This window comes from Eublepharis macularius, chromosome 4 (genome assembly GCF_028583425.1).
Source record: "Eublepharis macularius isolate TG4126 chromosome 4, MPM_Emac_v1.0, whole genome shotgun sequence".
NCBI lineage: Eukaryota > Metazoa > Chordata > Lepidosauria > Squamata > Eublepharidae > Eublepharis > Eublepharis macularius.
In genome coordinates, this window is record NC_072793.1 from 166,839,267 (window position 1) to 166,867,198 (window position 27,932).

Consider the following 27,932-nt stretch of genomic DNA (forward strand, 5'->3'; position numbering starts at 1 on the left):
TTTTAGGTTTGTCTAGTACAGCACTCCTACATCTGTTCTATCAAGGAGACAAAACAATAAACAAACAGAGGCTATGGGATATTTCCCTCCAATTGGATAGACCTTGAGCTCACCTTGTCCCAGCAGTGGGGAACTACAACCAAAACTTTGTTCTGCCCTCTTATCTCTATATGTTGGAATTCCCCAAACATTGTAAAGCTTTTACCCTTGTTTGACTTAATGTTCTCCCATCTGCCCTTCTGGATGAGAGATATGCTAACATTCCATATGAAAAAGTCTCTGTCCATGCCATACTGGTATGGTAGAAACTATTGAGCATGTCCTCTTATACTGTCAGTTTTACCAGAACATTTGGAATGTATATATTACCCTACTTCTGCACAATTACCCTGCTAGGTCAAATCAATTTTATATTTCACTCTTGCTTGGTGACTGTTATAATAAAATATCTTTTAAAGTACCTATATTTTGTGTGCTGGCACGCTTGATTAGGCAGAAGAATATGGTTTTATCCTAGCAATTTTAATGAAGAATCATATTTTATGTACAGTATACTTTTATATCTATGACCTGAAGTTAACATATATGTCTCGATGACTTTGATTTTGACTTCTGATCTCGGATCATAACAATAAACTATTGATTGATTGATTGGTATTTTGTTAGGTTGTAATTCTGAGAGAAGCTGTTTCCACGCTCAGAGCATTTATATGGCTTCTCTGTGTGAACCTTTTGATGTGTAGTTAGGTTGCTATTTTGAGAGAAACTCTTCCCACACTCAAAGCATTTATACGGCTTCTCCCCTGTGTGAACCTTTTGGTGTGCAGTTAGGTTGCTATTTTGAGAGAAGCTCCTCCCACACTCAAAGCATTTATATGGCTTCTCTCCTGTATGACTATTGTTATGCTGAGCTAGTGTGCCATTCTGAGAGAACCTCTTCCCACACTTCAGGCATTCATATGGCTTCTCCCCTGTGTGAATCCTTTGATGAACATTTAGGCTGCCATTTCGTGAGAAGCTTTTCCCACACTCCAAGCATTTGTATGGCTTCTCCCCTGTATGAATCCTTTGATGAACAATTAGGCTGCCATTCTGAGAGAAGCTTTTTCCACACTCCAAGCATTTGTATGGCTTCTCCCCTTTGTGAACCTTTTCATGTGTAATTAGGTGGTAATTCTGAGAGAAGCTTTTTCCACACTCCAAGCATTTATATGGCTTTTCCCCAGTGTGAATCTTTTGATGCACATTTAGGGTACTATTCTGAGAGAAACTCTTTCCACATTCCCAGCATTTGTATGGCTTCTCTCCTGTGTGAATTCTTTGATGTATACTTAGGTTACCGTTCACAGAGAAGCTCTTCCCACACTCCAAGCATTTGTATGGCTTCTCCCCTGTATGAATTCTTTGATGTATAATTAGATTATCTTTCCTAGAGAAGCTCTTTCCACACTCCAAGCATTTACATGTCTTCTCCTCTATGTGCACCTTTTTATGTATAGTTAGAGTGTCTTTCTGAGAGAAGCTCTTTCCACATTCCAGGCATTTATATGGCTTCCCCCCTGCGTGAACATATTTATGCCTAGTTAGTGTGCCATTCTGAGAGAAGCTCTTCCCACAGTCCAGGCATTCATATGGCTTCTCCCCTGTGTGAATCCTTTGATGAACAGTTAGGTCACCATTCCAAGAGAAGCTCTTCCCACACTCTAGGCATTTATAAGGCTTCTCCCCTGTATGAATCCTTTGGTGTTTAGTTAGAACAGCATTCCTAGAGAAAGTCTTTCCACATTCCAAGCACTTACATGCTTTCTGGCTTGTTGTAACATTCAGATATGCTTCAACATGGAATTTGCTGTAAAACCCATTCTCATTCACAGGACCTTTCTGCCTTCTCTTTCTCTTCCATATTTTATTGTGGGCTGAGACCTCAAGCTTATTCCTGCTCTGATAGGCAACCAATTCCTTCCTCTGGTTTTGTTTTGCTCCTTTTTTCCTTCTGCACTGTCTCTTCTCTACCACTTGATCCCTCGATTCTGAATCAACCTCTGGTTCTTCTACAATCACTCTTTTTGGTGCCTTCTCACTTGCCATCTCCCACATATCTGTAGCTGGAAAAAAAAGAAATAAAATAAGGATGAATAGGTACAAATACCACTTAGCAGATACACTCAGTAGTGAATGGTAATTTCTCCAAGGAGAGACACTTGCTACCCTCGATCAGCAGCCACCCCGCGAAAGCCAATGTGGTGCAGCAGTCAGAGTTTCTGATTAGGATCTGGGAGACCCAGGTTTGAACCCCCACTGTGCCATGGAAGCTCACTGGAGGAACTCAGGACAGTCACACACACTCAACCTGACCTACCCCACAGTGCTCTTACAAGGATAAAACGTAGGAAAGGAGAATTATGTAAACTCCTTTGAGCCCATATTGGGGAGAAAGGTGGAGTATAAAGTAAATAAATAATAAATACATTTGGTGTCCACACAATTTATTCCATACCAGCAGATGCAGAACAGAAGCGTTATATTTACAAAGATGAGAAAAGGATGTTCTAATGACTCTATCAGAAAATCTGTGGCTTATAATTAAAGGGAACAAAACCATCTTGGAAATTTGGGATATAGATGGTATTTAACAGCAGAAAGGATTGTAAAATGACCCCTTAATTGCCTGGTATATGTTGGAAATGTAAGGCTTGTAGGGGCTCTTTTATTCATATTTGGTGCTTCTGCCCAGTGGTTAAAAGATCTGGGATAAAACTTTTTTAATCTATTGGGAAAATACTGCAGGACCAAGCATGCTTGGATGCTAAGTTGCCACTGTTAAACATTACTTCTCAAAGGGTTTCAGGCAACCCAAAGCAGTTGACTGTTAGTTTGGTTGCAGCTGCCATGAGAATGTTGGCTTCATCTTAGAAGCAGGAGAAAGAACTGCAACTGGAAGAACGGCTACATATAGTCTTGTATAATATGTTAATGGACAACATTTCAACATATCAGAAATCTTGGGAAGGGAATACATTTGCGCGGCAACAATTTATATAAACCTTGCGACTTTTTATCACATATTGGAATAAAGTTAAACCACAAGAATGTGTTAAAGAAGAAACTGAATTTATTTTAGAATCATTGAATCACAGAGTCTGAAGGGGCTTGGAGACCATCTAGTCCACCCCCCTGCCCAGTGTAGGAACAGCCTAAGGCATCCCCGACAAGTATTCGTCCAGCCACACCTTGAAGACTGCCTATGAGGGGGAACCCACCACATCCCTATGCAATGTTGGATTACTCATAAGATGAAGAAGTTTTTCCTAATATCCAGCCGGTACCTTCCCTCCTGTAGTTTAAACCATTCATTCATTCATTCATTCATTCATTCATTCATTCATTCATTCATTCATTCATTCATTCATTCATTCACTCATTCATCTCTAGTCCGCCTTTCTCCCTGAGATGCAAGGCAGATTACAACAGTGCAAGTGACAATATAATATAATTGATAGGTAGGACATTCATTGAGTAAAGTATAATAGTGAAGAACAGTTAAGACATTCTGGGAAACAGATACAATAAGGAATGGTGGCAGAAAATTTTTTAAATGAGCAATGAGTTGAAATCCATCTGAAACAACTAATTTCCATGGCAGCGTGGAAACACACTAGTAGGTACATACATCAGCAGACAGTACCTAATAGCGAAGCATTGAGTCCTCGTCCCTACTGAGGCATCTCTCTGAGCTATTTCTTTTGACATCGTCCTGTAATCTGGGTAGAAAGCCCTCCTGAATAATTCAGTTTTCCATAGTTTGCAGAAAGCCAGGAGAGTCGGGGCTTTCCTGACCACCTCAGGCAGTCCATTCCTCTTTTCCCTCCCCTAAGTGACAGCTTTTAAATACTTAAAGAGAGGAATCATGTCTCCCCTTAACTTTTCCAATATTCACAGGCCCTCAGTCTTTCTTCATAGGACTTCACCTCCAGGCCCCTGATCATCTTGGTTGCTGTCCTCTGCACCTGTTTCAATTCATCCACATGTTTTCAAGTGAGGCCTCCAGAACTACACACAACATTCCAGGTGGGGCCTGACCAATGTCTTATATAGTGGGGACAATGACATCCTGTGATAGGTACACCCCTTTGTTGATACACCCCAAGATTGTGTCTGCCTTCTTTGCCGCTGCATCACACTGACTGCTCATATTTCCCACCCACCTGTATTCCAAGATCTTGTTCACACATAGAAGTGTATCCTCCTTCCAGTATGCATGCTGGTTTTTTTGTTACCCAGGTGTTCAGAATCTTGTTTATATAATATGACTTGACTTTGTGGCAGGGGTGGGGAGGAGGGACAGATGAAGACAGGGAGGTGGTAGATAAGAGAGGCTGGCAGGTGGGTAGAAAGGAAAAAGGTACAGGTTACTGAGACTTTCAAGGAAGGGAAAGAAGAAGTGGTGAGGGAGGAGAAAAAGAGATGCCCCTCCTGCAACACCTTGAAACATCATAAAGGTTAGCTGACCTTTGACCAGTCACACAGTCTCAGCCAGACCTACCTCACAGGACTGTTGTCAGGGCAGGAGGGGAGGAGAACAATGTAAGCTGCTTTGTTTCCCCACTGGGAAGGAAGGAACCACAAAGAGGGTGGGTGAGAACATCCCCTCCTTTATAAAACAAAGGGATTTAACATCCCTGATCTATTGGAGCCACTGGAGTTTAGTAGATAATGTGTCTCCCTAGGATCTAGGTCCAGGTTTGAATCCCCACTTTGCCACTGAAAATTGCTGGCTGAGCCTGGACCAGTCATACATTCTCAACCTAGCCTATCTTGCAAGGTTGTTGTGAGGATAAAATGAAGGAGAGAATGGCATAAGCCACTTTGGGTCCCCAGAGGGGGGAAAAGGCAGGGTATGACATTTGATATTAATTTTGCCTACAGTTTGGCGGGAAAGGAAAATTTCTGAAGCTGTTGCTTTAGCCAGTATTGCTGCAACTCTTTTGCCAGGAGGAAGAGCTAGGGGTGCCAACTGTGGGCTGAAAAGTTCCTGGAGATTTGGGTACGGATTCTAGGGAGGGTGGAGTTTGAGAAGGGGTATAATGCCACAGAGTCAGCGGGGTATAATGCCACAGAGTCCACCCTCCATAGGAGCAGTTTTCTCCAGGAGAACAAACTTCTCAGTTGTAATTCCAGGAAAAATCTGGCCCCACTTGGAGCAACGTTAGGTAGAACTAATTCAGTATTCAAACTATCATAAATATCACCAGCAGGCAGCAGCTACTTCTTTAGTAAAATAATATTGAAATTGCAAGTTAGCAAGGAGTGCAGGAAGGGGGGAGCTCCCAATATACAACTGGAAAGAGGAAGGGGGTGGGGGTTCCTGGAGACAACCTGGGCCCAGATAAACATGCCAATTAAGAGGCCTTCATGAACATAATGTATACAAGATCATACTCTAGAGGAAGCAGCAAAAGAATAATACAGGGAGAGGACCCCCTGACTGTCCCATCAGCTAAGGATGCTTACCTGGTAGGTACACAAGAGGGCGTTTTCAGTGGCAGGCCCATGATTATGGAACCGCCTCCTCAGGGAAGTACACCTTGCCCCTTATCCGTCTTCAGGAGGCAGCTGTAGGTGTTTTTATTTACAAATACTTTTAATTAACTTTGCTTTTATGTTACCAGCCAACCTATACTATCTTGTTTGTAAACTTTATTATTATTCTGTGATTGTTTTTATTTGTATTATATGTTGCCTTGTTCCTGCATGGTTGAAAGGAGGTTAACAAGTATATAAAATAAATAAGATGTAGGGGAAGGAATTGTATTGAAAATATATAGCACTACAGGAGAAAGAAATGGCCAAACACCACATTGGTGATTAGGCAGTGAAGCAAGCAAGGGGAGAAAACTTAAACAACAGTACTGCAAGCGCAGCTACAGTCAGTGAGAAGAGTGGGCAGGTAGGGTGTAGCCTAAATGAATAAAAGGATGTGCCTGTCTGCAGGGCTCATTTCGAGGGGGAATGGGCAGGAACGCAGTTCCAGCAGTTCCCCAAAGAGGTCACATGTCAGGTGCACCCGTCCACCTGACTCTCGGCCATTTTGGGCCCGTTTCGTCCTGGATTGGGGCCGAAACGGCCCAGATTGGGCCTCTGAGGGGTGTTGGATCACTCTCCTGTTCAGCAGCAGCCCAATCCTGACCATTTGGGGCCTCTTTTCTGCCATTTTCAGCCCCTTTTTTGCTATTTGGGGCCCACTTTCGGCCCTGAACGGCCAGGATTGGGTCCAAAGCAGCCAGGATAGGTGACACCAGGGGGTGTGGCATATGCAAATCAGTCATGCTAATGACACATTTCTGGTGATATCAAGGGGCATGGCATATGCTAATGTGTTATGCTAATGAGTTCCTCCAGCTCTTTTTTCTACGAAATGACCCCTGCCTGTCTGTCTCATCAGAAAACAAGACTAGGCACAGGAAAGATGGCCACCAGGTTCTGGATGATTGTGGGATTAGCATTGCCTTTTGGGAATCGCAACACCCTGGCTCAGATTATCTCCGGAATATAATGTTTGCAATGGAAGCAAAGATTGACTTGCAAGAAGCCAGGAGGCAGCACAGACAGGAACATTGGAAAATATTCCCTCTTTTACAAAACACAGGGGACTCAGCAGCTTCACTGAGCTATCATATTCAGTGTGGTATAGGGGTCAGATTATTTGACTGGGAAGACCTTGGTCCAGTCACATTCTGTTGGCCAGATCTACCTGTCTCATAGAAAAACGTCCAGTATCACCTTTAAGACTAGTTATAAAATAGTAAAAAGTCCAGTAGCACCTTTAAGACTAACTAACTTTATTGAGGCATAAGCTTTCAAGAACCACAGCTCTCTTCGTTAAGATGCAGAAGAGAGCTGTGGTTCTCAAAAGCTTATGCCTCAATAAAGTTAGTTGGTCTTAAAGGTGCTACTGGACTTTTTAATATTTTACAACTACACGCTAACACCGCTAACTCCTCTGTCTCATAAAGTTGCTGTAAGCATAAAGTGCAGAAGAGAACAATGCAAGCTCCTTTGAGTCTCCATTTGGGAGGAACACGGAGCATAAATGAAGTGATTCCCTATGCTGTTTGCCACGGGAGGAACAGGTCCTGTTGCGGCAAACATAACTCAGCAGAATAAGAGGGCTGCATTGTAGGAAGGGGGTCTCAGATGATTTGCTAATGAGGTAGGGACCATAGACTTCACCACTATGTTGCCTTACTATGTTGCTGTAAATATGTTCTCCTGACTTCCTGTGCTTCATATTGTCTAAAGTCAGTCCTAGAATTGATTATGTTCTGTTTCAGCATTTCAACTCTGTATTGGATCCGTGATAATGCTATGTCTTTGTAAACTTGTATTTAATAACTCTTTGGCATGGTTCATGGAAATGTCCTTGACACTGATTGTTCTCATCTCACTTTATCTCAACTTCCATCAGGCCCAAAAGATTTCGCTACAAGGGCTAGTGCCTCTGGAGGGCCCTGCAACCAACAGCCTCTTCTCTAAACCCCTTTCCAATGACCATGGATTGAACCAGGGACTTTTGACAAGCCAAACAGGGGCTCTGCCACTGAGTGAGGGCCCCTGAGTGAGCAGAGCATTAAAACAGGAAGTAGTTCTGCCTCAGAAATCCCAGTTCATCACCTGGAACCTAGCAGCAGTATGTCCTGCCTGGCTCCTCTTCCAAGCACCTTCCTTCCCCACTCAACTTTGAGAGGCAAAAGAAAGCTCACCGGTAACTCTCCCCCCCCCCCCAAGACTTTGCCTGCAAATTTCAGTTAGGCCCAGAAGATTCCACTCCAAGGGGTGGTGGACTCTGGAAGGCCTCAGGCAGGGCCCTTCCCTAGCCCTGCAACCAAAGAGAATCCTCTCTGAACCCCTTTCTGACTGCTATGGATTGAACCAGGGACTTTTGACAAGCCAAACAGGAGCTTTGCCACTGACTGAGGGCCCCTCCTCTGCCCTTCTCTAACCACCAGTACCCTTTCTCTTCTCCCCCGTCAGCCTCAGACACACAAGCCAAGGATTAGGCAAAAACTACTCTGTCTCAAAACGGAAAGGCCAAAGAAGAAATCACAGGGATCAGCTGGCAGGAAAAGATCCTTACCCAGAGAGGCCACAGTCTCGTAGTTTTCCTGCATAACTTCCCAGTAGAGTTTTCTCTGGCCTGGATCCAGCAGTGCCCATTCCTCCTGTGTGAAGGAAACCGCCACCTCCTCAAAGGACACCGGGGATCTCTGAAAGAGGAACATATTGCCCAGTTGATCATCCATTCCTTTCCCTGAGCATTCAACAAAGAAAGAAGAATCCCATTGGCTGGTCATTTGAATAAAGAGTGCACTATATCTAACTGACAGCAAGAAAATTGCATTAAGTTTTTTCAGCCTCTGACAGGTATAATAGTCTCAAAGTCTCCAAGAAGTACAAACTCACAAAATTGCACAGAACTGGGCTTCTAGTGCTCAAATTTACTTAAAACTCAAACACACTAATGTAAAAAACTTTAATTAATGGTGCGGGCATCTACTATGCTATCTTGTACAGTTCAACCCAGAAATGCACAGAAATTGTATTTCAACAGAAGGTTCCTGTTTTAAATAATTTTGTCAGCAGAGGCATTCTGTGTTACTCTAAAGCTTGCACCCAGCTCTATAAACATAAACTGGCCTAATTCAGGCCATGGTTTTTTTTCTTGTTTAATTTTTTCTAAGGAACTCACGGCCTATTCACCCGAGGCTGTAATGCTTGGGGCTCGGCATTACACCCAGGGCAAACCTGCTCCCTGAGAGGCCTTTGCAGGTATATGTGTATTGTGGAATAACTGCAGTCGGAACTACAAGAAAGTTACTGCATCATCCCAACGTATTTTGGATTTCAAACGTAATGGACTAAGGAAAGAAACAAGATTGCAGAACAATTACTAAGGTTTTATTTGGAGGGGTTGTGTTACCTATACAAATAACTGAAAGCAAGGACCTCGAAATGGACTTCAGGATGATTTTGGGGTTGCAAAGTCAAAAATGAAGACAACTGAAACACCCTGCCCAAGATTAACTTCAGAATATTCCTGTGCTACTTTGTAATAGAATAGCTTTAGTCTGTAGAAGCCAGGAAAGTGATGGCAGCACAGACAGAGATAGCAGAATATATCCCTTCCTTTACAAAACAAGACTTTTGACAAGGGTTTTTAGGGAGGAGGGGTTGCAATATCTATACTAATAAAATTAAAAATGATAGTGAGGACCTCAAAATGGGCATCGAGATGATTACAGGAATTGCAAAGCAAAAGCCAAAAATGAAGGGAATTGAACTTCAGAACATTCCTTTGCTACTTTGTAACGGAAGTGGATGGGTTAACTCCCTAGAAGCCATGGAGGCAGCACTGATTGGAAAGAGGTAGTAGATCCCTTCCTCTACAAAACAAAATTTCAGACCATTTGCAAATTAAAAAATGCAAAAACAAAGCCAAAAATGAAGTCAATCGAAACATCCTCACCCAGTAGAGAAGAACAAGAGTCCAGTAGCACCTATAAATCTAACAAAATTTGTGGCACGGTTTGAGCTTTCCTGAGTCACAGCTCACTTCTTACAGATGCTAGTCTTCATCTTATAGGTGCTACTGAAATGTTGCTCTTTTCTACTGCTACAGACAGACTAAACAGGGCTACCCATCTTGATCCTGACCTAGATTAGCTTCAAAACATTCCTAACTACTTTGAAATGAAAGTGGTTTCCTCCCGAGAAGCAAGGAAAGTCGAGGTAGCACTGAAAGGGTTGCAAATTAAAAGCTCCTCTTGAGGATGATGCTCGCCGGAATCTTACTCTAGAGGAAGCAACAACATGAATTGAAAATGCCCTTATAGGGGCAAAAATGGCCAAACGCCTCTTTAGGGGGTTATCTCGTGGGAGGGGCAGGGAGCCCCTAAAACAGACACAGAGCCAAGCTACAAGTGAGGAGTGACACTTGCCTGGCAAGTGAACAGACTCACATGTATTCCTCAAGTGAATGGCAAGTGAACAGGGAGGAATACACGTGAGTCTGTTCACTTGCCAGGCAAGTGTCATTCCTTACTTGTAGCTTGGCTCTCAGACACACATGGGGGGGGAGCTTGGGGAGCCACGAAGAAGAGACACTAAACGGCGCTGGAGCAGACCAGCGGTCTGCGTAACAGCGAAGAATAAAACCCAGCGAGGCTGGTTGCATGCAGCACAGCCAAGGGAGTGAAAGCACCCGCCCATGTAAAGATCCAGCCCGGGAAGGGAGCCGCTTCCTCTGCGCCCAGGGGATCCCTCCCTCCAGCCGGCGTTTTCCTGCCTCTCCGGCTCTTCACCTCTCTCTCTCATCCTGTTCATGCACATTTTCTCTCCCCCCTCTTCTTACCCAAGGTCTGTCCGTGAAACCCCAAACTCACCTCTCCTGCAGATGCCCAACAGCCAAAGCCTTCCTCCGGCCGGGGAAAACGAGAGACAGGAGAATCCCCATGGAACTCCATCTTCCCAAATCCCCTCCTCTCTCTAGGAATTGAAGCCTCTCTGGTCCTCGCAGGACCTTCTGGGAAGTGTAGTTTCCTGCGACAACGAGAGCCTAAACGAGGCAGCAGAGCCAAAGCGTTTGGGAGGGGTCTGGCTATTCTGTCGCTGTGCGGGGTTGCTTCCGATGAGGGCCCGCTGGAGGACAGGAAAGCTCAGACCCTGGACTGAAGCCCCCTGACCCCAGCCCTCTCCTCTCTTAACACTTGGTCTAAATGGATAGGACAGGGGCTCTCCTCTTTTCTGCCTGGAAGCCGAATTTGGCTGTTGCCTGTGTGCAGGAAAAGGGAGTTTAAGACTTCCTAAAGAGATCTTGAGCGAAAATGAGAAAAGAGAAAATATACGCTTGAAATAATGAATGAATTCAAAAGTGAAGGAAGGGGGTGGTTGGAGAGAGCATATGAGAGATTTCCAGTTTGCTTGTTCTTTAAATATTCCTAAATGTGTTCCATGCAGGTTGCATGCGTTTTTTACTATTATATTTATTACTATTGTGTGTGTGTAAAGTGCGCTCAAGATGCATATACCAACCCTTTTTCATGGCAAAAGACTTCCAAAGGTGGTCTCCCATCCAATTGCTAACCAGGGCCAACCCTGGTTAGATGTGATGAGATTAGGATAGGCTGAGCTATCCACGTCAGGGCTCATTAGTATTACTAACAACAATTCTTTCCATCCTTTTAGTTCTTTATACTTAATATTACACAGCATTTCTCCACCTCAGTCCCTCTGACCAAAGGATTACAGTCTGGTCTGAATAGGCCTTAAGTTTGTTACTAAAAAATAGAACAAAAGTCATGTTGCCAAGTCCAACTCAAGAAACCCCTGGACGTTTTGGGGGTGGTGCTTAACAAGGATGTAATGTCACTGTGAAGTCATGTCCCATAACGTCACTTCCAGGCTACAGATGATGTCGTATCACAATGTCCCTTCTAAGTGATGTCCCAAAATCTGCTCCTTTCTATTAGAAATAGTTATATTTTGTTTGGTAGCAGAGTTACTTAGAAGCGTTTTCCCCCAATGGGCAGTAATTAATTCTCAGGCAATCAAACTGTAGAGTAGATAGAACTTAAGAGTTTATTGAAATAGATTCCATTTCTTGGTAATATCTTGGGGAAGAAAGAAAGTCCTAAAGAATCACTTTCCCTATGGATCTCATGGCCAGCGGTCTGGCATCGAGGCTGCAAGTGGGTCTGTGGATGAGGCCTTCATGGCAGGAGCTCTGAGAAATACATCTTTCCCCTTGGAAGACCATGAGGCAAGAAAAAGAATCTCCCAAGAGACACAGAGACAGAGGAGGAGTCAGGAGGCTTTCCCACTTTAGACTGAGAGCAGAACCACAAGTGACAAAAGGCACAGATTGGACACTTGTCAGCTTCCCTCAAGTTTTGATGGGAAATGTAGGCATCCTAGTCTTGAAGCTTGGCTCTCCGACTGCTGTCCAATGGACTTTTCAACTGTCACTTGTCCAACATTCCGCCAAGCTGCCTACATTTCCCATAAAAACTTGAGGGAAGCTGACAAGTGTCCAACCTGTGCCTTTTGTCACTTGTGGTTCTGCTCAGAGATAAGCAGCTTACTATCAATAGAGTTGCACATACACTCAGAGAGACATGCAGCGCCCCCCAATGGCCAAGGCATGCTGAGTCGCCTATTCCATCATCAATGAAGTCACTACTGTCTCCTTTCAAAATTCATATTTCTGCTGAACCTGGAGAGTTTGGGACTGTGCCTCTGATCCCTCGAACACACCCAGTTGCCAAGCTGTCAGTGCAGCATGCTTCTGGGTATATGCAGTCCCCTCAGCACACACAATTTGTCTCTTCATCTATTAAACTGTTGGTGGGGGGGTGGGGGGAAGCCAGAGGCAGCGTAAAAGCTGATTGTTAATTTGGGGGGGAGGTTGTCTGTTTTAACAATTTTTTTAAAAAAAGAAACATCTGCGCATGTTATCATCTCTTCTCACCTTTTAGGATTGTCTGACATTTTTGATCTAGAGGAGTTAGCCGTGTTAGTCTGTAGTAGCAAAATCAAAAAGAGTCCAGTAGCACCTTTAAGACTAACCAATTTTATTGTAGCATAAGCTTTCGAGAATCACGTTCTCTTCGTCAGCCCTCCATGCATCTGACAAAGAAAATGTGATTCTCGAAAGCTTATGCTACAATAAAATTGGTTAGTCTTAAAGGTACTAGACTCTTTTTGATTTGACATTTTTGAGATAGCAAAGGGGCTGCCATGTTACTAGTTCATATTAGCAAAATAAAACGAAAGCCTAGAGTGGCACTTTAAAGAATAACAACATTTATTTCAATATGAGCTTTTGTGAGTCACAGTCCTCTTGGTCAGAGAGAGAGGTGAAAGAAAAATCATACTGAAAAGTCTTGTGGGGAAGATTCTAGGAGAGGAGAGGCTTTGTGTCATCAGTTTTTTTATATCATCAGTTTTTTAAAGTATAAATCTTCCACACAGGATTTATTTGCATGTGTAGATCAGCAATTAGTGTCCATATTCATGTGGGATAGCGGGGTCCGTGAACAACAGGATCTCAGACACATGCTGATCCAACCTGTGGTGTCTCTTTCACCTCTTTGTGAGAAGCTTGTTTCCCTCCCAGTTAGAGCATCTCAAACCTGATGTAAACAGGCAGCAGAATGGGGCAACAGAGTAGGCTCTATCCCACCAAGTGGAAAGAGATCCAATTTTTGAATTCTCCTATTTAAATAAAACCTCCCCCAAGACAAAAAAAATTGTGGGGAGAAAAGTTCTGGGCTGCTCCCTACAAAGCTTGTTTTCTACCTGTTGGAAATTCTTTTACAAAAGGGAGCATTCAAAAAAGTGATTTTCTCCTTTCCCCCCTCTCCCCCCAGTCTGAAATGATGCCTCCAGTTCTCCCAGTGTGCCTCTCTGCATGGATCACGTATGAGGAAAGCTGTTTTCCCTCCACACTTACACTCCTAGAAAAAGGATGCCTTGGACCACTTGCTTCATCTTAAGAGATGAAGAGAAGAGACAAATTGTGTGTGCTGAGGGGACACTTCATGTCAGCCAAGTCAAGACAACCTGAGCACTGAGAATTTTCAGCTAAACATTAGGAAGAACTTCGTGACAGTTAGAGTGGTTCCTCAGTGGAATAGACTTCCACAGGAGGTGGTGGGCTCTCCTTCCTTTGGAAATATTTAAGAAGAGGTTAGATGGCCACCTGTCAGCAGTGATGATTCTATAATTCAATATGAATGTATGCATTGGTAGAGGGAGAGCATGAAAAGATGAGCTGGTGCTAGCCTTTTGTGGCCCTTTCTTACATGCTTATGGTAATACCAATTGCCACTTTATGGTCAGGAAGGAATTTTCTTCCAGACCAGATTGGCCGAGTATCCTAGAGGTTTTTTGCCTTGCTCTGGGCATAGGGCAGGGATCACTGGGGAAGGCAGGAGGAGGGGGGAGATAGCTGTGAATTTCCTGTATTGTGCAGGTGGCTGGACTAGATGGCCCTTGGGGTACCTTCCAGCCCTATGTTTCAAAGATAGATGGAAGCTAATAAATACTTTAAATTTAAATAGTTCTAAATTTTAGGGGGAGGAGTGAGCTAGTGGCAAGAAGGGAGAAACAAGAGATTGTTCTCCCCTCAGCTTGGTTGAATCTTTTTTTAAAAAAGAAACTAAGCCATTACATTGATACAATGATATAACCATGAACAAAAAATAAAAGAAGTGTGCACCCTGCGATGCCACCAATGACAATAGCACACAGGCTTGAAAATCCTGATTATTTAAGACACATGCAGAACAAAATAAAGTGACCCAACAATTGCAGAAATGCAAAGGGTATGGGCAGACGTGCAGAACAACTGTACTCAAACCAATTCCAGTCCTTGTGGATCCACTGCTATGAAAATTTGGAGTGAGTCAAACATGAGGAAAAGCCCTAAGTCTAATATCACTGCAACAGGCACATTGCCAGTTGCCTGATTCCTTGGAATTTCCCGGCAATTCTTCCTGGACGCCCTTCAGAAGGTACAAGGACTTGAAGTGACATATCCACCACCTTGACATGGTTACTCTTCCAGAATTTGGCCACACCAGAAGAAGCGCTATCAAAACAGAACACCCTTTTCATGGATTGTTTCTGTGAGTAGACAAAATAGAGATCTAAAAGAAAAAAATCCTGAAAAATCCCATAAATTGGCTTCTTTATTATCTTGCTTCCTCCCCCTTACATCTTCATACCTTCTAAATTCCTCTGAGCTCTGGAGGAAGAGCATTTTCCTTTCAGGCTGTGAGAAATGAGGTTGGAACCCAAAATCCTTCAAAGGAAACTTGAAACAACAGGTAAGTGTTTATTTATAATATGTATTTATATCCCATCTTCCTGCCCAGTTAAGGCCATCTAATTAGGGCTAGTATTTTGTCCTTCCAAGAATGTGTGCCCACCACATTTGTGAAGGGAAAATATTTTCCTATATTCAGTCTACTCAAAAAAAATTTGTCCCAAGATGAAAAAAATCATAATAAGGATCAAGCTGGAAACATACGCAATGGTAGAAGTTGTGGGGGAAAGATCAATTTACAGGGTGGAATCACAGATTTCCCAGATTTCCAATGAAAATGTGACAAGTTCTGTCTTCTTTTCCAGGGACATGGAGTAGAAGGGTTCCTAGTTAGAATTCAACTAGAACCTGATAGCTTTCACTATAACCAAGAACTCTTTCTCTCCACTCTATTTTTTAGAGAACACCACTCTGGTAATTTGGGTCAATGCTGAGGTGAATTTTGTCCTCCTCCAGCTTGAACTTCCTGTATCTCCCCACAAGAAGAACTCTCCTACTTTCATGATCATAGACTTCCCACATTTTTGGTTGGAATCCAAACACCTCCCCGTCCCCCGCCCCCAAATCGATTCCTCCACACTGCAATTACTTTTCCCTTGGCCATTTTTTAGCATTGTCTTTTATGAACTTGGTACTTAACAACAACAACAACAACAACAACAACAACAACAACAACAACAACAACAACTGAGCTTATATACCATTCTTCTAGATAGATTAGTGCCTCACCCAGAGCAGTGAACAAGTTAGTGTTATTATTATCCCTACAATACAGCTGGGGAGCTGGGGCTGAGAGGAGGGGCTTACCCAAGGCCACCTACTGAGCTCATGGCAGTAGTGGGATTCAAACCAGTAGACTGTTGATTTGCAGTCAAACCACTTAACCACTGTGCTACAGCAATATTCAAGGTGGTCCAGGTCCCTTCACATTGAACACAGAAACTCCCATCTTCATCCTGAAGTTCAGGCAACTTTTGAGACTCCTAGCTTTAGTTTCAGATGACTTATGCCTGGTAGAGACAACCATAGCTTCCAAAGCAAAAAAAGCAATGGGGAGGTTAGAGGGTTTCTGGTGATGCAAGGACCAGGATGTTTTGATTCCATTTCTGATACGTGTCTCAAAATGGCAGCACCAATCTTTATTTCCAGAAGTGGTATGCCTGCCAAATACAGATTGGCTTATATAGAAGACAAATAATATAATAAGTCCTAGGATACAGTGTCCTGGGCTTCAATTTGGTTTAGGTGAAATTCTCTGGTCCCCTTGATTTGCTTAGGTTCTGGTGGGATTCCATCTGTTCCTTTGCTTCAGTTTGGTTTTGCCAGGCTTTCTCTTGTATTTGGGAGTGTGCCTTTGGCCACTGGCAGCCTTGCCACTATGTGTTTCTGCCTGAGAGCCTGCTTGGAAATGTTTTCCCCATAGGAAACAATGGAGAGTGGCCAGGGAGACCTTCTTGAGGGGCCCATAGGAGTGTTCCCCCCCCCAGCTCCACAGATAGCCCCCAGATAGTTTTTGCCATAGCAAATATTGGCCAACTAAATCTGGGATTCTCTGCTGTGTCTTAACTGGATCAGAAAATCTTTCCTGGATGTCAGGAACCCCAGATTTGTTTGTTTGTTTATTTATTTGGATCCCTGAAACCCTGATCCAGGGGGAAGGACGCCTCTAGTGGAAAGTGGTTGCAGCTACACCAAGGCTGGGGCCTGGGTTGAATATAGAAGCCAGCACTGTTGTGGTGGCTGTGGTGGTGGCAGCAGCAGAAAATGGGGGTCAAGAAGGGGGACACATTCACAACCATGGCAGAAAGCTCCCAAGAGGTCTCCAGTGCTGCAAGAGCCAGGAGAAGGCAGATGGCTGGTGATGGTGGGGGAGGATCAGGGGAGAGGAGGAGGATGCAGATTGCCAATGGTGGGGTGGAGGAAGAGGGACCTTTGAACAGAGTATCATCAAAGAACCCCAGAACTGCCCATAACTGGGGGCAGGGGGTTGCAGGAAGGAGACCCCTTTCTCATTGAATGGATACATGAAGACCCCATATTCAACAGGGATGCTGAGGATGGGAAAGACTGTAAGAGATTGTGGCGATCATGCTGACATAAGCTGTCCTGAGATGCAAGGAACTCAAGCTAATTAAATTTCACATTTTACTTCCGTAGCCTATCATACTTTGCAGCACCCCTCCCACCTTCTAACTGGGAGAAACAAAGACTCGGGTCTCTATTCCTACTTGTATCTGATTAAGGAGCTTGAACGCTTATGCCCTGTTGATCTTTAAGGTGCTGTGACACACCCCTTTTGGTTGACGGGGCCTCTTGGGGTTGGGGCCAGCCACCGCCCCTTTAATTGCCATCCCTGCCTCTCCATACTCTTCCTCTAACTCCTTACTCTCCACCCCCACTTGTGGGTGGACTTCCCTTTTATCCTTTCACCAATTCCAGCGTCCAACTCCTAGCCTCGCCCCCAACAAGGGAGCCACTGCCTTAGGCTACTCCCCGCCCTTTTTAGCCTGCCTGTGGGTTTGCTGTGTGGCTGCATCTCTTCTGCCAGCTTCTGGGTAGTAGTGTGGTTTGGCTTGCTGCTTGTGCTGGCTGTTTCTGCCCTCTGCCCCTTCTCCCTCTGGCTGGGCTGTTGTTCTTCTGAGGAAAGAGGCTGCACTGGAGCCCTGACGGTGCAGACGGCAGTTGTTAAGACCCAGGAGACGCCATCCAGCCTGCCTTCTGCTGTTGAGACTTTGTCTGAGCTTCTTGCACCTGGGGCTTATTTAGTGCTCTTGGCCCTTGTTAGTGCCTCCTTCTTCTGTCCTCTCCTGGCTGGGTGAGTGTTAAGGGTGGTAGGGATGGGCTGGGGGGCTGCAAGCCTTGTTTCTGGGGTGGGTGTCCCTGAGGGGTTCCCTGAGTCCAGCCCTGGCACCAGACAGGTGCTAATGGACTACAACCTGGCTTTCCAAGAGTTAAAGTGAGAGAGTTCACAGTCCTAGGCGAGCATCTGGTATAAGAAGAGACCAGGAAAGCAATTTCCTCTTTGCGTTCCCCCTCCCCACTGAAGGCGTCACCCCCACCCCCCTTTGCATTGCTGGGAAGAGAGCTATTGAGCTCAAAGGGGCTTCGAACAGGGAGCGAGGGAGTTATGGCGGGCTGCGTTGCAAGATTAAACACAAAGGGAGGAGGGGGAATGCAAAACCCCTCCCCCAGTTCCCACCCTGCTCCTTCCCTCTGGGAGTCTCCCTCCTGCATCACAGGGAATTTCTTGACCCCACTGTACGGGACCCAAACTCTACAACTTTGGAGGTTGGATGGCATTCAAGTTTATAAAGAGGCAGCTGAAGGAAGGTGTGTGTGTGTGAGGGCTGTTAAAGGAAAGGCTGAGAGGGGGCATGCGGCAAAAAAAAAAAAAAAAGCTCCTCACCATCTTGCTTTGTCACTGTCCCAGGCAAAAATGAAAAGACACACAGGACTCCTTCTCTGCCATCTGATCTCTGTGCTGAAGGGAGACGAGCCACCATGAAGGCAGCTCAGGTAAGGAGGTGGTACACAAAGGAAGACGCTACCCTCGAAGTCAGCTAAGTATAAAGGAGGTAACCGCCAAACGAGGGATAGGATACAATAAAGTGCAATAATATAATTCCTATGAAAATAGTTTGTATTTTATATCAAAACTGCAAGTGCTACTAATATACAATGAATAAATCCATATGTATAAATACATAAATACATATAAATACATAAATTATAAATACATATGGGTAAAGATAGTCCCATGTGCAAGCACCAAGTCATTACTGACCCATGGGGGGATGTCGCATCATGACTTTTTACGGGGTGGTTGGCCATTGCCTTCCCCAGGGGTCAGTAATGACTCGGTGCTTCCACAGAGGACTACCTTTACCTTTTTATAAATACATAAATTATAATTATACACATGTATAAATTATATCTATATAATTGATATATAACATATATATTATATAACATATAATATTATATTAATATATTATATATATTATATAATATATATATTATATTATTATATAATATATATCATACATTATTTATATTATATATAAATTATACTTAACATGCATAATAAATAAACAATTAAATAAATAAATGTTGTTAGCCGCCCTGAGCCCATTTGTGGGGAGGGCAGGTTATAAATCAAAATAAATAAATAAATTTTAATTAATAATAAATTATAATTATACATATGAATTTATTTATTGTATATTCATTAGTAGCACTTGCACCTTTGCACTTTTGATAAAAAATACAAAATATTTTCATAGGGATTATATTATTACACTTTATTGTGCCCTATCCCTCGTTTGATGCTTACCTCCTGTATGCTCGGGTAAGGGGGTCGGCCACTGGGGAGGTGGACAGCAGATGGCTGGAGTGCTTTTTCCTGTCGTAGGGCTCAGAGGATGGGTCTCCTTGCCCTTAGTAGTGTGAATGTGAGATGTCAAGGCCACTCACAGTGCTGCCTTCCTTTCTGCCCCCCCACCCCACCCCACAAGCCCTGCAGCAGCAGACCCTTAGCCACGCAGCCAACTCACCTTTCTCTTGCAGCAGTCCAGGCAGCTCCACCCCAGCCAGGCCCACAGGAGGTTGTTGGCAGCCTGGGCAGAGCCAGCACAAGCCGAAGAAGTTTCAGAAGCAACAGGGGCAAGCCAGTGAATAGAGCAGGGTGAACAGAGCAAGTGCCCTGCCCTGGGCTGAGACGGAGTGGGTGGGACAGGGAGGCTGCAGAGTCCACTCAGGGAGGCTGGGTGAGAATTGTGAGGAAGCCCAAGGAGGTGGGGCAAGGGGAATCCTTTAAGAGCAGGTTCCAGTTGGGGGCCAAGGAGGAATCACAGGGAGAGGCAGCTGGGCAGAAGGAAAAAGGTGGCATAACTACATTCCCTGCCCATTTGAGGCATGAGGACCCCTGCCTGGGGAAGCGGGTAGGGGTGCCCGTGAGAGGGGAGCTACAACTGGGAACTTCTCCGTGGGAAGGTGGAGAAATTGTCACACTGTTGTTAAGAATTTTCTAATTCAGACCCAATTTAGGGCCTTTACTGCTAAGTTCTGTTTCAGCGGCTGCAAAATCCCTATGAAATCTATGGAAGACGGACACTCTGAGACAGACTGGTCTCTTATAGCCCAATAAAGAATTAGGGTCTCGGCATCTGATCTTTTGCCAGCAGAACAAACAGAACCACATTAAGTTAAAGATTTTATTTTTTAAGCAACACAAGTCTTCATCAGGCAAGAACTTGATAAGTAAACACAGATGCTAATTAATCCTACAATTACAGAAACAGCACATGCAATAAAAATCAGGTCTCCTAACATTTCTCAAACTTAGGCTAAATACATGAAGGAAAGGCAAACCAGGTTTTTCACCAATTGGCTGAATGCTATATAAAGTTTTGAAGCCCCCTGCCCAGGGAAATACTATATACCTAGCAAATCAGGTATCAAACAAATTGAAACTGAACCCAGACAAGATGGAAGTGATGCTGGTTGGGAAGGCAGACATTTTGAAGGGCATTGTACTCCCCCCTTTCAATGGGGTTCAGTTGACCCTTGCAGGCTCAGTTAGGAACCAAAGGGTTATACTGGATCCAGCACTGCTGCTAGAGAAACAAGTTAATGCAGCTGTAATAAATGCCTTCTACCGATCAAAGGGCCTCAGGGGGTGGGACCAATCCAACAACAGGGGGGATGAACCAGCGGTTACTAGGGAGATGTGCTTTTTGAATGTTCCCTGCAGCCCTCCCCCCACTTCATTTGTCATGGGAGCCAACCCTTGAATAAATTTAATCCACAATATAGCATCTTTTCAGACAAATTTAGAGTCAAGGTTGTTGCCTTTGGAAAATTAAAGCACTCTGTAATTTGTACGAAGTAATATGAGGCATTAATCATGCTCATCACCTTGATGAATCTATTAACATGAGTAGCTCTAGACTACAGAGAAAAATGTGTATGTTTTGCTCACCAGGGGGTACCACATAGATTGGTGTGAGGTTAAGGAAAAGGAAGGAGGATATGACGTCAAGATCAGGCTGCACGGCCTCATGGGGACCACGCGACACTCCACACTCTGGACTCCACACTCCAGCAGCACTGTAGAAAATGAGTCGGTGAGTTGCAGCTGGGAGAAGGCTGAGATGGCAGCTGCGGCGACGGAGCACCGAGAATGTGGACACAAAGAGGGCAAGCGGAGACTCACCAGCAGCCGCCCCAGCCCCAAGGACAGCAGCAGATGAAACAGAAGGGTAAAGAGAGCCTGTAATCCTAGACGAATAGTGGGGAAGCGTCTGCCTTCACCTGCCCCTGCCTTGAGAAACAGCCACCAAACCAGAGCAGCATGCAACAAACTGCTCAGGAGGAGAACAGGGAGGAGCCAGCAAACAAGGGACCTACTGAGAGAAGTTAGTCCCAGGGGAGGAGGGAGACATCTGGCCCCAAAAGGAAGAAACGTCAGTGGGAAACCTAGCAGCAGCCACTTTCTCCATACACACACACACACACACACACACACACTCATCTATAATGGGATGAGGCAATAGGATAGCAACCTCCTGTTGGTAGCATCATGAGGACATTACGGAGGCCACGTCTCAGTCTGAGGCCACAGTGACAGTCACAGATATGGAATGGGCCAGAAGGCGAGGGTATTGGCAAAGAGATGAGCTTCATCAAGGGCAACTATCATAAAACACTTCATGAATTTATAAGCCATGTTAATTGGTTTCACACAGGCTAAATGTGGTTGGATGGCTTTATAAATCTTTGTGGTGTAAGGTAAAGTTTCAGTTTTGACAAAAGCTGTTTCCATACTCCACGCATTTATATGTTTGCACCTTCTGATGTTTAGTCAGGGTGCCATTCCCAGAGAAGCTCTTCTAACACATCAGACACTTATATAGCTTTCCCCCTGTGTGTGTACCTTTTGATGTACAGATAGCTGGTCATTCCACCCGGAGCCCATTATTGAATAAATCAAGAAGCTGTTTCTACACTCAGAGCATCTGTACAGCTTCCCCCCCTCCCCCGGCTCATGTGAATCTTTCAATGTACAGTTAAGTGATTAATTTCAGAGATCTTTCCACCCTCCAAGCATTTATACAGCTTCTCCCCTCTGTACATTCTGCTGTATAGTTAGGTCGCCATTCCAAGACAATTTCTCCCCACAATCTAAGCTTTTATATGGCTTCTCCCCATTGTGAACCTTTTGATGTTTAGTTAGGCAGTCGTTCCGAGAGAAACTCTTTCCACACTCCAAGCATTTGTATGGCTTCTCCCCTGTGTGAATCCTTTGATGTATAATAAGTTTTCCATTCTCATAGAAGCTGTTTCCACACTCTAAGCATTTGTATGGTTTCTCCCCTGTGTGAACCTTTTTATGTTTAGTTAGGCGGTCATTCCTAGAGAAGCTCTTTTCACACTCTAAGCATTTGTATGGCTTCTCCCCTGTGTGAATCCTTTGATGTATGATAAGTTTTCCTTTCTCAGAGAAGCTCTTTTGACACTCCAGGCATTTGTATGGCTTCTCCCCTGTGTGACTCCTTTGATGTATGATAAGTTTTGCATTTTCAGAGAAGCTCTTCCCACATTCCAAGCATTTGTATGGCTTCTCTCCTGTGTGAATCCTTTGATGTATGATAAGTTTTCCATTCTCAGAGAAGCTCTTTCCACACTCCAAGCATTTGTATGGCTTCTCTCCTGTGTGAATCCTTTGATGTATGTTAAGTTTTCCATTCTCAGAGAAGCTCTTCCCACATTCCAAGCATTTGTATGGTTTCTCGCCTGTGTGCATCCTTTGATGTATGATAAGTTTTCCATTCTTAGAGAAGCTTTTCCCACATTCCAAGCATTTGTATGGTTTCTCTCCTGTGTGAATCCTTTGATGTACAGTAAGTTTTCCATTCTTAGAGAAGCTCTTCCCACACTCCATGCATTTATATGGCTTCTGCCCTGTATGAACCTTTTGATGTTTAGTTAGGTAGTCATTCCGAAAGAAGCTCTTTCCACACTCCAAGCATTTGTATGGCTTCTCCCCTGTGTGAATCCTTTGATGTATGATAAGTTTTCCATTCTCAGAATAGCTCTTTCCACACTCCAAGCATTTGTATGGCTTCTCCCCTGTGTGAATCCTTTGATGTATGACAAGTTTTGCATTCTTAGAGAAGCTCTTCCCACACTCCAAGCATTTATATGGCTTCTCCCCTGTATGAACCTTTTGATGTTTAGCTAGACGGTCATTCCGAGAGAAGCTGTTTCCACACTCCAAGCATTTATATGGTTTCTCCGTTCTGTGGTCCTTTTGATGTGCAGTTAGGTTGTCATTCCGAGAGAAACTCCTCCCGCACTGCAAACATTTGTATGGCTTCTCTCCTGTGTGAATCCTTTCATGCATAATAAGTTTGCCATTCTCAGAAAAACTCTTTCCACACTCCAAGCATTTATATGGCTTCTCCCCTGTGTGAATCCTTTGATGTACAGTTAGGGGACCTTTCCAAGAGAACATCTTCCCACACTCCAAGCATTTATATGGCTTCTCTCCAGTGTGAATCTTCTGATGTGTATTTAGATTACCATTCTGAGAGAAGCTTTTCCCACACTCCAAGCATTTATATGGCTTTTCCCCAGTGTGAATCTTCTGGTGTACAGTTAGATTACCTTTCCAAGAGAAGGTTTTCCCACACTCCAGGCATTTGTATGGCTTCTCCCCTGTGTGAGTCCTTTGATGTACATTTAAGTTGCTGATCCAAGAGAACCTCTTTCCACACTCCAGGCATTGATAAGGCTTCTCCCCTGTATGAATCCTTTGATGTTTAGTTAGGACATCACTCCAAGAGAAAGTCTTTCCACACTCTAAGCATTCATATGGTTTCCATCCTGTTTTAACATTCTGATCAGTTTTAACAATGAATTTGCAGCTGATCCTAACGTCATTCACGGGATCCTTATGCCTTCTCTTTTTCTTATGTATTTCACTTCGAGCTGGGATCTCAAGCTTATTCCTGCTCTGATAGGCAACAAATTCCTTCCTCTGATTCTGTTGTCCTTCTGTTTTCCTTCTGCACTGTCTCTTTTGTACCACTTGATTCCCCGATTCCATCTCCAGATTTTCATCTTTTTCTACAGTCTCCCTTTCTGGTTCCTTCTCACTTGCCATCTCCCACACATCTGCAGCTGGAGAAAGACAGAAATACAATAAGAATTAACAGGTACAAATACTACTTAGCAGGTACAGTCAGCAGTTAATGGTATTTTCTACAAGGAAAGACAAGATCATGGAAGAACCTCAGCAATATGTAAACACCAGCCAGGAAATCTTGGGAGTGGAAGAAAGAGGTTGCCAGAATAGGAGGAAGGAGATTCCTTGCCTCTGTTGGAGAACGTTTATCTTGAGATCCAGAGGAAGACTGGCCAGTTGAGGTTAATGTGTTTTCTGGGACAGAATGCCCTTTTGGGCTGCTGCTAAGCAACAACACAGTATTACCAACCTTCCAGCCTTGGCTTCTCTATTAGGTCCAGGCCTGGCAGCAACCCACAGGCAACTTGCTACCATGCAGCTTGCATGACCTACCCTGGCCAAGCCACTCCATGAGACCCAGTGTGGTGGAGTGATCAGAGTCTCAGATTAGGATCTGGGAGACCCAGCTTTGAATCCCTACTGTGCCGTGGAAGTTCACATATTCTCAACAATCACATATTCTCAACCTAATCTACCTCACAGGGCTCTTATGAGGACAAAGTGCAGAACAGGAGAATTATGTAAACCACTTTGAGCCCATATTGGGGAGTATACAGTAAATAAAAAATAAGTAATTTTTGTGTCTAAACAGTTTATTTTACTCTATATCAGCAGACACAGAACAGAACTGCTATTTTAACAAAGATTAGAAAGGGCTGATCTAATGGCTGTATCAGAAAAGCTATCGTTTAAGATGCATAAAGGGACAAAAAACTTTGTAAATGTGACTATAAGGAGACATTCTTAAGATGCTGTTTATATGGTATTTAATAATAGAAAGGATTCATAATGACACCTTAATCTCTGGTATATGGCAGAAACGTAAGGCTCATAGGGACTCTTTTATTCACATTTAGTTCTTCTGCTCAGTGGTTAAAAGATTTTGGATGAATTTTTTTAATTACCCCTCCAGGGGTTTCAGGCAACCCAAAGCAGTTGGCTGTTACTTGGGAAACAGCTGCCAGAACGATCTTGGATTCATCCTGGAAAGAGACTTGCAATTGGTATAATTTGTTATAATAGGCAACATTTCAGGGTATCAAAAATCCTGGGAACGGGATAAACTTGCACAACAACAATTTATAAAAACCTGGCAACATTTCATCACATCTTGGAATTAAACCACAGGAATGCGGTAAAGAAGAAATTCTGAATTTATTTCAGAATTGTTTAGGCAGTGTGGCTATTGACTGTGTGGTTGGATATTGTGCCGGCTCCGCTTCCCCTGCATCTGCAGGACTGCCTCTCCCTAAACATGCCCCAGAGGACGCTCAGATCAGGCACTAAACAGCTATTAGCGGTCCCTGGCCCCAGAGAGGCCCGCTTAGCTTCGACCAGAGCTAGGGCCTTTTTGGTCCTGGCTCCAACCTGGTGGCAGGGCTGGATCGAGGGGGGCAGGGGGGGCAGCCTGCCCCCGGCGCTGCCAAAGAGGGGGCGCTGGGCATGGCTGCCAACCGCAGGGAGCACGCCGCGGCTTGCCACGCAGGAGGCTAAACACAGGGTTGGGAGCGACTGGCTTGCTGCGCGTGCAGGACCCCCCAGCCCTGCGCTCAGCCATCCGTGCAGCAAGCCGGCTGTCCCAGCGCATGCCACGCTGCCAGCTTCCCAGCACACCGAGCACTGGGGCGGGCGGCTTGCCGCGCAGGCAGCATGGGGCAGCAGGACAGGCAAACCACGTGGAGGGCCTCCTGGCCCTGCGCTCAGCCGCCTGCACCGCCGCCACCAGCTCCGCAGCGCACCAGGCACTGGGGCGGCCAGCTTGCCACATGGGCAGCAAGCCTCCCACCGCCCTGCATGATGACATCACAGAAGTGACATCATCACGCAGCGCCGGGAGTGCGTGCGCACCGGGCACCAGCAACCCTAGATCCGGCCCTGCCCGGTGGAACGCTCTGTCCAACGAGACCAGGGCCTGGCAGGATCTGTTATCCTTCCGCAGGGCTTGTAAGACACAGCCGTTCTGCCAGCTGTACGGCTGAGGCTGAGCTGGGCTCCCACCAGCCAAATAGAGGCGAACAGCCTCTCTACTAGAAACATCTACCATCAAACTTTTTAACCAACCACACAAGTAATTCTAATATGGTGGAGTAGGTGGCAAACTGATTGATCAACTGACTACTCCTGCGCTGCTTTCTTGTACCCTGTTAAAAAAAAAATAGAAAGTTTCTAAACTGAAAATATTTATATTGCACTGTTTTATATTGCTGTTTTAAAATTGTAAAATATAAGTTTTTAGTGTGTTGTTTTGCAGAGTGTAATCCTCCCTGAGCCTGCTAGTTGGGAAGGGCGGAATAGAAATTGGAAGTAAATAAATACATAAAATCCCACCTTCCTTCCGCCTCATCTCAGAGAGGCAAGGCTCACAGGCTACGGTCCTTTTGCTCTCCCACCAAGACTTTGCCTGGAAATTTCCATCAGGGGCAGCGGATTCCACTCCTCTGCCCTTTCCCAGCCCTGCAACCAAACCGTCTCCTCTTGGAACCCCTTTCTGACTTCCATGGATTGTGCCAGGGACTTCTGACGAGCCAAACGGGCGCTCTGCCAGCGAGCGAGGGCTCCTCCTCTGCCCTTCTCTAACCACCAGTGCCCCTACTCCTCTCTTCAGCCTCAGTCACACAAGCCAAGGGACTGTGGGAGAGCCACTCTGTCATGGATATGGCTAGAACTACAGAGGAACAATTGCTGGATATGACAGTGCTGTTCAAGACACCTATGCACATAGAAACAGGGCTAGCCTGACCCGATAACTAGATTCGAGGATAGTTACATTGGGGGAGGGCCAAAAGAAACTCAGATGTACGAGACACTTGTAATCACTAATTCGACATAGACTTTGTTGATACAAAAAGTCGCGATAATGAACTAGCTATTGTTATATGTTTCGAGATGTTTCAAATATGGATAATCTTGTTAAAATAAAAAGTTCTGAAACCCTATAAGTACGGCAAGCTTCCTCTTTGGAGGTGTTCCTTGCCTGTGACCTTCGTATCTTTGGGTAAGATACTTTTTTGGACTCGTGTAATTGCTCTCCTTTAACGATCTATGTATTTATAATGGATGGTATGGTTTTTTGTTGATTTGAATAATCATTTTGTAATAAAGGCTTAACACAGGAGCAGAGACTCCATAATTGTATTACTTGTGCCCAACACCCAGCAACAAACCTAAAACATTATCAGTGGTGTACCTCTTGCCAGGAGTTAAATGATTTGATACAGAAAAGCTAACTAGACACTCAAAGCTTCTTAAGTTCATGCCTATATCTGAATCAAGCCTGAACCGAGAGCTAAGCTACAAGAGACAAATTATACAAAGAGGAGCACATGAAGGGAGTCTCAGTGTTAGCTGAGAAGCTGAGTTTTAAAAGAGATCGAAAGGCTTTGTCAATTTCCCCTCTCTACAGAGCCAGTGAGATGGCTGCTCAGAGGGCTTGTTAATTTCCTCTTTGCCTCCAGAAGGCTCTGTCAGTTTCACCTCCCCTTCTAAGAAGAGAAATGGAAATAAACTTTCTGAGCAGCCATCTCCCTGCCTCTGTGGAGAGCGGAAATTGACAAGGCCTTCTGATTTCTTTTAAAACTCAGCTTCCCAGCTAACATTGCGACTCCCTTCACGTGCTCCTCTTCGTGTAATTTGTCTCTTGTAGCTTGGCTCAGAGTCATCCAGAACAACTCGCGTGTTAAAATGTAAAGGCTAAAGAAGAAAGCGGAGGCCAAAGGAAACGATTCTTACCCAGAGAGGCCACAGTCTTGTAGTTTTCCTGCATGACTTCCCAGTAGAGTTTTCTTTGGCCTGGATCCAGCA

General features: G+C 44.6%; 1 protein-coding gene across 1 annotated transcript; it reads right to left on the minus strand.

Annotated features, from left to right (window-relative positions):
- Window positions 1-503: 503 nt before the first annotated feature.
- LOC129327773 (zinc finger protein 420-like) lies at window positions 504-27,932 on the minus strand. Its single transcript, XM_054976529.1, has 5 exons — window positions 27,861-27,932; window positions 21,999-24,067; window positions 19,438-19,500; window positions 8,135-8,264; window positions 504-2,105 (listed from the first exon to the last, which is right to left on the minus strand). Exons 1-5 carry the CDS (start codon window positions 27,892-27,894, stop codon window positions 637-639), a joined length of 3,765 nt encoding a protein of 1,254 aa, XP_054832504.1. The 5' UTR covers window positions 27,895-27,932; the 3' UTR covers window positions 504-636.